Source organism: Silene latifolia, chromosome 9 (genome assembly GCF_048544455.1).
Source record: "Silene latifolia isolate original U9 population chromosome 9, ASM4854445v1, whole genome shotgun sequence".
Lineage (NCBI taxonomy): Eukaryota > Viridiplantae > Streptophyta > Magnoliopsida > Caryophyllales > Caryophyllaceae > Silene > Silene latifolia.
Genome location: NC_133534.1, coordinates 22,556,486 through 22,572,660, shown reverse-complemented (window position 1 = coordinate 22,572,660; position 16,175 = coordinate 22,556,486). Strand labels below are relative to the sequence as shown.

Below are 16,175 nucleotides of genomic sequence, written 5' to 3'. Positions count from 1 at the left end.
TTTCACTGAAGTTATATTATTTAAGTTGTTTCGTTATTGTCTTATGAATATCATGCCTCGGGTAACCGAGAGATGGTAATATCTTCATACCTGAGTGGTCCTGGTAAGGCACTTGGAGTATGGGGGTGTTACAAGCTCGGAGGTCGCCAATCATCCCCCTGCATTCCCCCTACCTCATTCGGCCCCCCTTCATCCCTACAATAACTTATTAATTTATGTGAAATATTTTAAAACGACGAATAGAAAAACGAAGGGGAGTTAGAAAAACAATCACTCCATTTGTTATTGTTTACATTATTGACCAAAAACTGAAATGGTAACAATAAATTGGACATGAAGTTAGAACTGAAAATTTCTCCAGATATAAGTACTTTGCTATTGCACACCGAAGATGACAAAATATACCAAAATGAAAATATGTAACTATGGAATAATACACCAAAAATGAAAGTGAAAAACATTTTGCCAGAACGGAGGGAACATTATTTATGGTAATTTGTGTTGATTCAAAAGTTTTAGTTGGGCATGGAATATAATGGCATAATACATTGGAATTTGGATGGACTTAAAATTTTGTTCGACAATTTATGAAGTCCACCATTAATATATGAGATTTGGGATTTGGGGCGTGTAAGTATACCAGGACTCTAATAGCTGTCGGAGGTACAACAACATGGTAGTGGGGAGTTAACGAACACAACAATCCTATTGCTTTTCCCATAGTTTTTAAAATATAAATTTAATTAAGGGATGTAAATTTTTGTTAGTTATAATTTGGGGAAGCTAAGAAAGAAGGAAGATTATTGTAGTTAAATATTAGTCCCTTGGTATTCTTTTTTAATTGTTTTAACTGAAATCTAAAAAAGTTGAAACTAGATGAATTTGGTAATGGTAGAAATAATCAAGGTAGATTCAAACACGTTTTGATGAAATAAAAGGTATTAGGAGGATTAGGATGTTAATTAAATAAAACTCAAAGGATGAAAGTCGCGGGAAATATAATAATACACACAATGTCAGAAATGTTCAATGATACAGACAAGCTTAGAATTAGTCTATCATCTTATTTGCTAATGCCGCCTTTAAATATATGTATGACACACAAACATGCCTCCATCAATTTCATTGATCAACAAAACATCAAAACTTAGTAATACTTGGTTGACATCAAAATCCATTATTTTCATTCATAACTCAATTTTGAAAACGTAGACTCCCAAACAAAACTAAATTCAAGGATATACAAATAAAGATCGATCCGAGTTATATACACATATATACATATATATATGTGTGTAAAAGTCAAGTGAATTGATCTTTGTTTCCAGGATGAGCTTTCAAAATAAGAAGATGTTCCACTACTTTCAAATGGCTAAATCAAGATGTGGTATGGTGCTTACAATATTCGTAATGCTTATGTGCATAACATTGATACTTTACTCTCCTTTGAATTACGACGCCCCCTTTAATCTTACTCGAAAGTCGCCGCCGTTGTCACCGCTTGAGGTGCCAAATATTGCCCCAATTAACATTCGAGATAGCACACCACCAATCAATACTCCAGCAATAATGGCACCAGATCACCCTGTCGAAAAAAAGGTTGTAGAGAAGGCCGTTACATGTCCTGTATATATCTTTGGCGATTCTCTTTACGACACAGGCATAGCCTTTTTCTTGGGCATGGGACCAATGGCAGACTCCTACCCTTATGGTAAGACCTACTTCAAGCGACCTGCCGGTAGGTTTTCTGACGGTCTTCTAATTCCCGATTATATAGGTACTCCCTCTGAATCTGTTAATTATTTACCTTTTTATTTTTTTATTTTTTTGAAAAACAAACAAATATTTGTATTATTGGCAGCTCAACACGCGAATCAGCCATTTCCAGAACCATACGGAAATCCTGTACTAGTCGAGTATTCGAGGTCCGTCAACTTCGCTGGTGCAGCAGCTGGTGTGCTTGTTGACGGTCGTAATTATTCGGTATGTATTCATCATGTACATCTCTACGTCGTTTTATTAATAATTGATCCGTGTTGGCGAATTCTTCAGTTTTGATTGGTTCGTTAGTCGTTATACATTACAAAAAACAATAAGTGACGTGATAGCCTGGTAGGTAGGTATATTGTATAAGCAACGTAATGGTCATTTGAAAATGAATTTAGGTAACAAGTTAGAACCGAATAAAAGTCAAATTTCCATTTAAAATTTGACTTGTCTAAATCAATTTTCTAGACCAAAGTTAATTGTTGGGATATTCTCTCGTGTAGCCTTGAACTTTTTCATTTTCTATGGTGTACCCCTCGTTTTTCACAAAAAAACTTTAACAGACAATAATTCTCTATTACGTGTTTAGAAAACGGTAATTTTTTTTTTCCAAACCAATTATCTCGTCAAGGCTTTCAATTTGAAAAAAAAATCACCGCTTTTTGAACTCTTAGCCGGTAGTTATGATTGATCAAACATTTTTTAACGAATAAACTTTGACCGACCATAATTCTCGACTACGAGTTGAGACGTCGGTGGATTTTTTTTCAAACGGAAGACCTCTTAAAGACGGTCAATTTGAAAAAAAAGTTTATCGTATTCTGAACTTGTAGCCAAGAGTTATTGACGGTCAAAGTTTTTTTGCATGAAAAGATGGGTATATTATAGAAAATGAAAAAGTTGAGGGGTACACAAGAGAATACTCCTTCCATTCAACTCCACTTTACAAGTATTCTATTTCCGTCCATTCAACTCCACTTTACAGGTTTCCTTATTTGGACATGTAAAAGACCTTTCTATCCTTATTGAAAATCTATATTTACAAAAAATGTCATTCATACCCCACACAAATCCACCATAAAACTCACCTTTATATTTTTTTAATATCTTTAACCCCACCATTCCCTTTCCCTATGTACTTTTAATAGTTTTTTTAATCCGTTTATTAATACCCGCGCAAAAAGCAATGTTGCAAAGTGGAGTTGAATGGAGGGAGTATCCCTTAATTGTTTTGTAGAAAAATTAGAAACACACCCGATAATAGTTGCAGTATTTTTAGATGGTTATTTATGTTTGATATGTACTTCCGTTTAATAGGATGTGTTTGATAATGATCCATGCGTTCATCGAATCCTATCACACATTCAATATTACTCCCTCCGATCCAGACAGATGTAAACACTTCCCTAAAACGGACGAAGCAGGCTACTGTAAACATATCATATTTGGCATGAAAATGACAAACTTACCCTTACATCCACTACCTATTTACAACTTTATCATCCACTCACCCACTCAACCACTACTTATTTAATCCACCTAAATCAATGTGGCCCCAATCAATATTTCCTACTTTACCCCTCACATTTCCACATTTTCTTAAATAACCACTTTTTGCTTATGTTTACATCTGTCTGGATCAGAGGGAGTATATTATATTACGTTTGTTTCTTATAAACAATTTTTACTAATATAAACCAACGTCAAATATGGTTAAAACGAAACTAGTACAGATAAGTTGTGCTCCATTTATTATCTCAATCATTTGTTTACCTTCAATTAAAAAAAATATATACTACATAGTAAACAAATAAATTGGTGGTGAGTGAGTACTGAGTAGTAGTAATACACAAAGGGTCCGAAGCATCAAGCATAGAACATTATTTTTTGTACTTTGAGTCGTATAAGGTCTAAAATTGGACTATTTATAATCACAAAATTTAAAAAGTTGGAAAGACGTGTGATCTGATCATCTGACTGATTTTGTTATGTTTGACGGTGAATTTATGTAGCTAAATCTGAAGTTGCAAACAGACTTATTTGAGGAAATGGTTGGGAAGATGAAGTTACAATATGGAAAGAAGAAAACCAAGGAGATCGTATCCAAAGCAGTGCTAGTCTTCAACATTGGCTCCAATGACTACACTGACATTTGGATACAAAATGAGAAACCACTCAATTCTACTTTTGTCAATGCATTTGTCAACAAAATTCTCGGCAATTTTACTGTTGCCATCACCGTAACTCTCTCTCTATCTTTTTCAATACAAATTTCATAAAATCTGTTATTTACCAAACACGTTTGCTAAATTTGCTAATAAAAGAAATCGTTGTCAGAGAATGTACAAGCAAGGAGCAAGGAAATTTGCATTTCAAAATTATGGGCCGATGGGGTGCTTACCGCTATACCGTCAAGATGATGCACATTGTGCAGAGGGCCTAAATGATTTGGCCACATTGCACAATGCTGGATTTGCTGCATTAGCTAATACATGGGCTCGTCATTTACCTGGATTTAAGTACATCATTTATGATTTCTATACATCCTTAATGGCCCGTGTGCTTAATGGCGCTAAATATGGTACGTCTTCAATTTATAACTTGTACTACCTCCTTCTCTTCATTGACTTTAATTTGGCACAAAGAATATATGAAATAAAAAAAAAGAGAGGTGATTAATTAAAGTTATTATTATGGATCACAAGTTGATCATAATGAATGGAATGCTTAAATAGGTCACTAAGAACATTACAAAATTTTAGAAGATGAAACGAAAAAAGGTGCTTCATCGTAGTGTTTATTTGGTTGTTCAAAAAGGTTGGATACTCTTTACAAAAATAATACACCATTTATTTCATTTCAATCAATTCTATATATTTGATAAAGATATAACTCATATATATTTCACAAATATATAGAAATGATTGGAATAAAGAAGATACTCTAAACAAGACTGGGTTTGAACAAAGACCCTTTATACAAGTTCATTAAGGGGGTGTGATATGGCCATGACTTTTGTAGAATACTAGTCTTAATTCTTAAACCCGTCCAAATTGCACGGGTTGCTATTATCGATTTTGTTCTTATCAATTATGGTAAAAAAAATTATAATAATTATAAGAATTACTTTTTGTGTAAAGTCATATTTTCAATTTGTATTATAATTCAACTGCAACTAGCGGGTTTGTACATGACGAACGTTGTAATATCATGAAGCATATCTCACACAGTAGGTTTAATTGGCCAAGTATTTGTTGTAGTATGATATGTCATCTTGTTAGCTAAGTTTGAGTTGCTACTTTGGTTGGGTGATTCAAAGAAAAAACTTAACTTACATGAAACTAAATTCTACGGATGAAAATGAACACACAATAATCAAAAATTTGAAATAATCGGAATAATTACGTAAAGTAAGATATGGTTAAGGTAACTAAGAATAAGATCGGACAAATTAATACAATTGTTGCACTTCTGCAGTTGTGCTATGGTATTAGCTAGGTTCATGTTGGGTTATCATATGAAACATGATACAAACGTTAAAATAATAGTGACCCGCTCCTGTTTATAAATATATGTACATTCATGATTCATGTTTCAATTTATGAATGTATCACAGCTAGATCCGTCAACACTTGGTCCGCTCCTGTTTTCTTAGGTGGAAGACTTGTTAATGTTGACTAATGACCCGTGCCCGAACACGAAAGTTATTTCAGGGTCGAAACCCAACCCGTTTGTCCCGAACACGCACGAAACTTATTTCAGGGTTGAAATCCAAATCGTTTGACCCGTTGGGTCAAAGATAAATTAATAATATTATTAAAACATTAATACTTGAATATTATAGTTTATAAAATAAATAGAAACACGTTATTTCAATATTTTAAGGATAAAAAATAAATAAATTTTATATCATTAACTACTAATTTTTTTTAAAATAAATTAATTTTTATAACTGGTTTAAAATAAGTTTGATTAGTAATGAATACTCCCTCCGTACCAGACCAATGGTAACACTTACCTAATACGACCGTACCACACCAATGATAACATTCCTTATTTGGCCCACAATATTATCAAATTATCTTTATACCCATTTGATATTTACATAAAATCCCACTACATACCCACAATTACATACCCCACCTATTTTCTTCCCTCTTTACCTCTTGTTTTACTCTCTTTTCTTAAAAAATCCCATTTTTTACCACGTTACCATTTGTATGATACGGAGGGAGTATAATTATATTATAAATATTAAATATGATTTAATTTTACGAAGTGTGTTTTTTCGTCTCAAAATATGATAATATAACGGACGACATATACTATTTTGGCTTGAAGTCTAACTTTGACTCGATCCATATGCAACTGACTCGTATTGTGAATTGTGATCCAACGTGTATGGCCCGATCCTCCTAATACGTTTGACGCGCTTAATTAGAGATATTCACAATTGTCTCTCACTTAATTATATACTTCATTTAATTGGTCTCACTTAAAATGGGTATATCTATTTCAAAAATAAAACGGGTCAAATAACACCTTATTTAGCTAGGTAGTACAATTACTATTTTGTTAGTACCTAATAAGAACTTTAATTTTATCTTACCCATTTTAATTAATTCGTCTTAAAATTAAGATAAATAAAACGGGTCAAATAACACCTTATTTAGCTAGATAGTACAATTACTATTTTGTTAGACTTTAATTTTATATTACCCATTTTACTTAACTCGCCTTAAAATTAAGATAAATACGCCGTTTTAAATGAGAACAATTGTATCTGAAAAGTCTAAACTTAGTATATGACCCGTAATCTCCCTCATTTACCATTTCTACCCACCATCGTAATCTCGTATATATAAATTCTCCCTCAATTAATATCCCTAATTAAAACTCTTTGCACTACTACCTCCCTCAACGGCTCCACCTCCCTTTTTTTCTCTATAGAAACGCCGCCTCCACCCACTCTATAAGACTTGACTCTAATGCAATCGGTTGGAAAAATCTTGTACTTCCACTATTTTGTCCCAAATTTTGTAAATCTAATGGGTAATTGTATTTAAGTCTACCTAATGTTTTAAAAGGCAATATTAATTTTCTTTTTCTTATGTAGAAATTTTTGTTTTCAAACAAATTTTCACTCTTTATTAATAAATCATTAATTGTACATCTTTTCATTTTGAAATATTATTTACTATTTAATCACTATTTGTGTCATTACTCTTTAATTTTAGAGATCGAATGCTTTTATTAGTATTGAAGTCGTCGCTCGAATATTTTCGAAACAAATATTCTTATTCAATTAATTACTCTTTTTTTTTCTTTTTTTTATTAATGTTTATAATATTAATTACTTATTTTGAGTTTTTTGTTTCGAGTTTAAATGAATTCTTCAATTCTTCAATCTTTGTAACCTATAGTTTTAATTATTAATTTCTGCCGACCCTTAGATCTTTAAAGATGTACATCTAGAGAATAAGAGGATTTAACTCTATTTTTATTTCAATATTTATTCTTCATTTCGCCAATAATAATTGGCTAAATTTTATTTTAATAATGTATTTTGTCCATAATTAAAGTTATGATTTTAATAATTTTTTCACTCTTTTTTTCAGTTGTTCATTTTTAAATATTTATCAACTTATCACTGATTTTTTTTTTTGGTGAAGGGTAAGTATATATATCAAAAAATAGAACCAAATATGTATACAAGATCAACATATATCAGCCTAATACACTAAGCATTTCATCTACAAAAAGAATTAGATTATGCCATCTATCCAAGTCTGATCATCATGCTTGAGAGTTGTCTTGTTACGATGCAACCATCTTTCCTTAACTTCATTCCACACTCTGGATACAAGAACATACGACAACAATACCTGCTGCTCCAACCTAGCTTTGTTGCGACTCATCCAAATAGCATATATCAGTCCAACAAAGCAAGCACCAGTCATCACCCGCATTAAACCACTCTTGCCTCTACCAGTAGAGAACCAATTCACCATATTTGATGGAGGGAAGTTGACATGTATTTTCTGCTGCAACAATGCTATACGCCTTTTGCTATACTCACAACTAATGAAAAGATGCTCATGAGTTTCTGGAGCTACAGCACAAAGATAACAAGAAGTTTGATGTACCATACCCATCTTGTGAAGCCTATCAAGAGTCAGCAACCGTCTGTGTTGGCTAGCCCAGAAAATGAAAGAGGTCCTAGGTATGTTCAGAGCATTCCAACAGATATGTCTCCAATCTACTTTTGTAGACTTGTGCCTCAACCAATTATACCCATCAGCAACCCGATAGTCCTTACTGGTGCCCTGCCACTGATTATTGACATAGGCAGCTTTGTAAACATCTTTAACTTGCACAATTTTTCGCCAAGACCAGTTACAATCAGGTGGATAAGTGTAATCAACCCAATCCCCTCCTTTCATATAAACGTGATTGACCCACTTTACCCAGAGATGATCCTTTTTTGTTGCCAACCAAGAAGTATATCTACCAATCAAAGCCTTATTCCATAATTTAGCATAGGAAAGACGCCATAGATACAGTAACTCAATAACACAAACTACACAAAATAAAACCAAACCCTTAAAATCCCCAAATACAACCACCCACTCCCACTTGCCGTCTCACTCCTCAGCCGTCCACGGTCCACACTCCCCCGCCGACCCCCCTCTCCGTCCACCTGCCGCCTTGCCTGCCTGTAAGCAGAGATCAAAAATATGGAAGCCCAATAGGAGTGAAGGGTAGCCAACACAGATTGAACCAGAATTAGTCTACCAGAGTAGGAAAGTTGATGAGCTCCTAAGGATCTGATACGAGCTACAATTCTTTCAACTAGCTTGTGCCCTTCAAACTTGGTGATTTTCTTTGAGGAAATTGGAACCCCAAGAAATTTAAAAGGTAGAGAACCAACATTAAAACCAGAAATCTTAAGAATATCCTCCATTACTTCATGTCTGACTCCATTAAAATAAATATTTGACTTATCCCTATTTAAAGTCAGACCAGAAGCAGCTGAGAACGTACTAAAACCTCTCAGTAGCCACATAATAGAAGGAGCATTACCCTTACAGAATAGAAGAAGATCATCTGCAAAAAGTAAGTGATTGAGCTTGATATGGCCACACATAGGATAAAATCTAAATCCCTTCTGCTGAGAAACAATGACTAAAACCCTTGAAAGATACCCATACACAAGGCAAACAACAAAGGAGAAAGAGGGTCCCCTTGTCTCAATCCTCTTGTCTCAATCCTCTCTTGCCTTGAAAGAACCCAAAGGTATTGCCATTAACATGAAGGGAATAAGAAGGAGAGGTCACACAAGTCATTATGAGCTTAATAAATTTGGGAGGAAATTTTAGAGCCTGAAGCATTTGGTGAAGGAACTTCCATTAAACATAATCATACGCCTTTCTAAGATCAATCTTGATCAGGCATCTAGGAGAAGCCCCCCTCCTATTATACATTCTCACAATGTCTTGACAAATCAGCACATTGTCCACAATATTTCTACCCTTCACAAAGCCCCTTTGACTACTATTTATGATGTCAGGTAAAATAGAACCCAACCTGTTGCATAAAATATTTGTGATACATTTGTAAATGACATTGTAACAAGCAATAGGCATATATTCAAGCACACTCACATGATGTTTGACCTTAGGAATAAGGGTAAGAGTGGTAGTATATATCTGTTTGAGAAGCTCACCAGTAGAGAAAAAATCCATGACAGCACCAGTGATATCTTTCCCTATAATCTCCCAAGAATCTCTATAGAACTGGCTAGTAAATCCATCTGGACCAGGAGACTTATTAGCAGGTATGCTGAAAATGAAATTTTTAATTTCCTCAGGACAAACAGGCTTCATCAGTAAACTCCTATGCTGATCAGAAATCATAGAACCAGTTCTTACAGAAGGAAAATAAACATCAAGAGTGGTAGTACTAGTTCCCAGGAGATCTTGATAGTAATCCAAAAAAGCTTGTTCAATAAGATGAGGTTCAGAACACACCCTACCATCTTTATCCTGGATCTGTAAAATTTTGTTTTGCATTTGTCTAGCTCTTATCTGATTATGAAAGTATCTAGTATTCTCATCCCCAGCACACAACCAACCCACTTTGGCTCTTTGACTGATAAAACTGTGATGAGCCTTGACAAGAACTCTATATTCCTCAGCAGCAGTAGTTTCATCATTCATCAAAGTCAGGTTACTGGTGTTATGATGCAATTGTTGCTGTAAGTCATAGAGTCTAAGCTTAGAAACCTCCACAGCTTTCTCAACATCAGAGTATCTACTTCTGTTGAGTTGTCTAAGAGGTTGCTTCAAAGACTTCTGTTTGGTGACTACTTGGAACATCCAGGTACCAGATACTTTCCTTTGCCAATGTTGCTTAATAATTTCATGAAAATGAGGATCCTCACCCCACATATTGAAGTATCTGAAATGAGGTCTTTGCATTCTCTGGTACCTCCTATAGCACACACATGGGTTATGGTCAAACAAGCCCTCAGTCAAGAAATGGGCATAAGAATCAGGATACAAGTTCATCCACTCCACATTAACCATAAATCTATCCAAACGAGAAAAAACCCTGGAAGAGGGATCTTGCTTGTTATTCCAAATAAAATAAGCACCCTGAGCTTTAATGTCAATCAATTCACAATAGTCAATGCAATCCCTAAAATCCACAATATCACTCCAATGAACAGGTCTCCCTACTCTTTCATTAAGTGCCAAAATATTATTGAAATCACCACACACAACCCAAGGACCAGCACAACTATCTTTGATCAGCTTAAGTTCCTCACATAATCTCAATCTTTCCCCCTCATCATTAGAACCATAAACTACAGTGAAAAGAAAAACATGCCCAGAAGAAATCTCAGTGATACTATTAGTTATATGTTGATCAGAAATACAATAAACATTAACATTAAAAACTTGATCTAACCAGATAAGCCACACTCTACCCCCAGGATGATGCAGAATGTTATTCACACCTCGCCATTACTGACCAAGATTAGTTAACACCCCAGCACAACTCTGGTCCTTTATTTTAGTCTTCACTAACCCATATAAGCCTACTTTATTTTGATTAAGAAATCTCCTAATGTCTACTTGCTTAGTAAGCTTATTCATACCCCTCACATTCCAGCTACCTATGTTATCCATTTAAAAGATTACCAGGTGGATTATCCAGTCCCCCTTCCACGGTCTTCTTAGGGCTAGTAAGAACTTCAGCATAATTAGGTGATACAGGAACCCCACCCTCAGTAACAGACTGATGTTCCTGCCTGATCATTGTAGTAACTACAGTAAGGGGAGTCTGAACTGTTGGGACCACTCTAGGAGGCACAGCAGTCAGAGGAAGAGGACAGGTCTCCATACCTGCTTCATAACAGGAGGGGCCTTTGTCTCAGCCTTCTTTCTGCAAGCCTCTGACACATGTCCAATGCCCTTGCACACTGAACACACATCAGGTTTCCATTCATACTCCACAACTACACAAACCTCTACACCTATCTCATATTTAAAAAACAATCTCTCTGGAAAATCTTGTCCAACATCCACCTCAACCATAATTAGGGCATAACAAAGTCTGGTTTTCTCTATAGTTGGTCGATCACATCTCATATACTTGCCAATCAAAGAGGAGATCTTTTCCAGACTCGAGGAACCCCAAAATTTCAAGGCTAACCCATATAATCGTATCCAAATAGGCACCTTTTTAACTCTCTCCTTAGCTAAGCTACAATCTTCAGTCCATGGCTTGACAACAAGTGGTTTATTATCATACATAGGAAACCCTTGCTGCAACACCAAGTTCTTGCATTCGAGAGTGGGAAAGTGAACTAAAAAAGCACCATTAGGAAGAAATGCAATTTTATCATACTTGTACTTCCCCCACAAACGATTAACAAAACCAGACAAATGTTCCCAAGGTGGATTGCCCCCTAATACATAACATACTACTGCAGTTGACCAATAATTAATTTCCGATTCAACATCCTCAGGAGTCAACTGAAGCAATTGCTTTTCAGGCGCCTTAGGAGAGACAGTAGAAGAATGAGACTTACCAACAGTAGTACACCCTTCTTCATCTAAAATCACTGATTCTGCTTCCTCTTCAGTATCCGTTTGAGCATCCTCCACAATAACTGTCATATCCAGAACTGGAATGCCCACAATTTCACCAACTGTGCGAGCCTTCTGTGCATCAGCAGATTGTGGCACTCCCTCTGGTACTCCCTCTGATACTCCCTCTGGAACTCCATCTGTTGCTTCTTGTGGAACTACCGTCGAAGGTTCAGGACTATCCATGTCTAAGCGTAGATTAGAACAATTACTAAAAGATAATAGAGTCTTTGCTTTAGGTTTACGAATTACTCTCTGTGATTTTTTTGGATTTTTCTTCCTGGCCATTTGCTTGGAGAAAGCCCTAAAAAACTAGAGAGAAGGAAGAGCTTTCTCTCTCCATTCGCTTGGTTGTTCCTTTTATCATATCACTGAAAATTATTAATTATAATTTTAATAAAGTAAATTAATCATAGCAAATTAGTTCACTCAAATATCAACAGAGGAAATCAAATCATATATAAATGTTGAAAAGAACGTGGGTGGGGTACTTTTTCAAAAAAAAAAGAAAAAAAAAAACTTTAAAATTTATAGTTTCAATTTTCAACCACATGCTGACACATCAGCTTTGTGGTTGTTCTTTTAATAAAGGGGATGACATAGTTTTCATAGAATCATTTCTTTCATGATAATTGTTAACACATTTATAATATGGATTCTTATATTTTGAGAAATACTCCGTATTATTTATTGTATTTATTTCTTAATATATGCGAACTGACATATTTAAGATAAAAAAACGACGGGAGGGAGCATGATAATAATGAAAATTGATTTTAGCCTTTTTAGAGTTTTGGTGCTAAATTTGTTAATTTTAATTCTTCTTTTTAGATTTCAAGGAAACTCAAACTGCGTGTTGTGGAAGTGGTCGATTTCATGCCAAATTCACTTGTATGGAAAAGGCTAATTTCACGCTTTGCAAAGATATACCATCTCACTTATTCTTTGATCCTGCACATACGACTCAGAAAGCTAATGAACAATTTGCTAAAGAATTTTGGAGTGGCCCACCCAACCTCGTCGTGCCTTTCAATATGGAGAAGTTATGTAGCATTGACTAATGTTCTAATACTTACTTTTACATTTTGGGATTTTTTTTGTAGTTTTAATTTCAGTAATTAGTTCTTTTTATGATGAGAAATACAAATACGCATATATCAAGACATTGACAAAAGAGAATAAAAATACAAGTGTAAATAAGTTTACTTTTCTGTATAATCATTGTCAAACTTAATATAATTTGTTACGAGTAATTACGAGATTTAGATACGATGTAATGAATTATGTACATCGTATCTAAATCTCGTAATTACTCGTAACATAATTCCTTCGATATGCAAATATATCTGACTACAAAACATAGGCAATCATTGTAAAATGTACTTCTTTGAACTAAGGTCCTGTTCTTTTGGACTTAATTTCAGTTCTAATAAGTTCGATTCGTTCGATTGACTCTATTAAGTTCACTCCATTCGATTAAGTTCGATTCGATTCGGATCGTTTAGTTCGATTCGATTCAGATTAGTTTATTTCAACATTAATATTATTATTCTTATTTTATAATATATTCTTATTGTTATCATTATTATTATATTAATTTAGTTACTATTTTTATTATTATATTAAATTTATTTTAATATTTTTAATATTTATTATATTACTATTATATTTATTATTATTATTATTATTATTATTATTATTATTATTATTATTATTATTATTACTACTTTAGTTATATTTATTTATTATTTTATTATTATGATTAATGGAAATATTATTAGTATTAGTATTAATATTAATATTTATTATTATTATTATTATTATTATTATTATTTTATTAATATATTCATTTTTATTATTATTATTATGTATTAATAAATTATTATATTACATATATTATTATTATTATTATTATTATTATTGTTATTATTATTATAATAATTATTATTATTAATTATATTAATTATTAGTATTTATAATATTTATATTATACTTATCATATTTTTTAGTTATTATTATTAATATATTATATTATTTAATATATTATAATATTACTAATAATATTATCATTTATATTACTAATATATTATTATTATTATTATTATTATTACTATATTTATTATTATATTACTATTTTATTTTTTATATTACTTATAGATTATTATTATATTATATTAATATATTATTACTAATAACAATAAAAAATATTATTATTATATTTATTATTATTATTATTGGTATTATTGTTATTATACTACCTCCGTACCAGACCAATGACAACACTTACCTAATACGACCGTACCACACCAATGATAACATTCCTTATTTAGCCCACAACATTACCAAATTATTCTTATACCCATTTGATATTTACATAAAATGTCACTTCATACCCCACCTACGAACTCACAATTAAACCCACAATTACATACCCCACCTATTTTCTTCCCTCTTTACCCCTTCTTTTACCCTCTTTTCTTAAAAACCTCATTTTTTTACCATGTTACCATTTGTATGGTATGGAGGGAGTACTATTTATTATTATTATTATTATTATTATTATTATTATTATTATTATTATTATTATTATTATTATTATTATTATTATTATTATTATTATTATTATTATTATTATTATTATTATTATGCGCGCAGTTTCATTAAAAGGAAAATAAAAGTTTACATGAAATTTGTGAGGAGCCGAGAGACAATCTGGGCTCCCACACCCTTAGCAACAACAAAGTTAAGTCTAGTAAAAATGTAAGCGGCCACCCTAACCCCCGCATCCTGAGATACCGAGAATTTTTGGATCCGCTTGAGCAAGGCAACAACATCCGAACCCAGCTCCCCAAGTGAAGAGAAAGAGAAAGGAAGGAAACCATAACCCGCTGCCGCGCACAAATCCCCGTACTTAGCACACTTACGCTGAGCAGCATCAGCGACAATCCGGCCAGGCACAAAATCCGTCATCCCAGTCTGAGTCAAAGGAGAAGACCCTGTCAAGTCAACACACACATCACGCCCTCTGTCCCAAGAATAAAGCAACAAATCCGCAGGACGAAGAGAGCCCCCATGCCCATCAACCAAACCGATATCAACCTCCTTTCCCGCAGTAATACCAGATCTATAACAGATGTCGAAAAGAGTGTCCCGGACGAGGTTATTATTATTATTATTATTATTATTATTATTATTATTATTATTATTATTATTATAATTATTATTATTATTTTTTTTTTGAAAGAGATCAGCATTCTCATTCATAAGAAAGAACAGAGTGTACATGATTGATCACAAAAGAAAAGAAGACAAGGCGACCCATCCCTAAGCTACGAGTACATGGAATACATCATAACTTAGTATGCCCTTTTGCCAGGCATACATACGTACGCAGACACAATATTTAATCCAACGTAAGAGCTGCTCCACTGAACGTGATTGACCCACAAAAATACGCCTGTTTCTTTCATGCCATAGCCCATAAATTCCAGCAGCAAGAGCGCAACAAGCTAACTTCTTCCTCCAAGTTTTGCATTTATACCTAGCCAGCTTGTAGAGCTCATGTTTGAGACTCAGAATACGCCTAGTATACCCCTGCCATATCAGAAGACCCTGCATTACCTTGGTAGAGTATGAGCAACTGAAGAAAAGATGTTGATGATTCTCCATAGCCATACCACACAAAACACACCGGTTAACCATGAGCATACCCCTGCTACAGATATTATCAACAGTGGGGAGAGCTTTATGAGCAGCCAAAGTAGAGATGAAAGCATGTTGAGGGACAATTATACCATCTAAAAGGGGTTTCATCCACTGCAAATGGGAGCATGGCCCCTGGAAAATGCTGTAAACCTCCCTCAGAGGTAACTTACCCTGCAATTTCCAGGCGGAAAATAATTGTTTAGCAGCATCCATGGAACCCACTTTGCAAATGAACTCATCCCTGATGTTCAGAATATGTTGCCAAATGGGAGAGGCAACCTTATCAATTTCCCAGCCAGATTGATGCACCAGGACGTATTATTATTTTTACTATTATTATTTTTATTATTATTTTTATTATTATTATTATTATTATTATTATTATTATTATTACTATTATTATTACTATTATTGTTATTATTGTTGTTATTGTTGTTATTGTTGTTATTGTTGTTATTGTTGTTATTGTTGTTATTGTTGTTATTCTTGTTATTCTTGTTATTCTTATTATTATTATTATTATTATTATTAATATTATTATTATTA

At 33.5% G+C, this 16,175-nt stretch overlaps 2 protein-coding genes across 3 annotated transcripts; one reads left to right on the top strand and one right to left on the bottom strand.

The window, feature by feature from the left end:
• The first annotated feature begins 1,059 nt into the window (after positions 1–1,059).
• LOC141602509 (GDSL esterase/lipase 4-like) lies at positions 1,060–13,135 on the top strand. 2 transcript variants are annotated; one of them, XM_074422760.1, is made up of 5 exons: positions 1,060–1,777; positions 1,862–1,983; positions 3,780–4,007; positions 4,105–4,348; positions 12,756–13,135. In XM_074422760.1, exons 1-5 carry the CDS (start codon positions 1,330–1,332, stop codon positions 12,983–12,985), a joined length of 1,272 nt encoding a protein of 423 aa, XP_074278861.1. In that variant the 5' UTR covers positions 1,060–1,329; the 3' UTR covers positions 12,986–13,135. The 2 variants fall into 2 exon arrangements, with proteins under 2 accessions (XP_074278861.1, XP_074278860.1); XM_074422759.1 differs by having other exon boundaries at positions 1,060–1,983.
• A 2,113-nt stretch (positions 13,136–15,248) lies between these two features.
• LOC141600708 (uncharacterized) lies at positions 15,249–15,842 on the bottom strand. Its single transcript, XM_074420954.1, has one exon. The coding sequence runs from the start codon at positions 15,840–15,842 to the stop codon at positions 15,249–15,251; it is 594 nt and encodes a 197-aa protein (XP_074277055.1).
• Between the last annotated feature and the right edge of the window lie 333 nt (positions 15,843–16,175).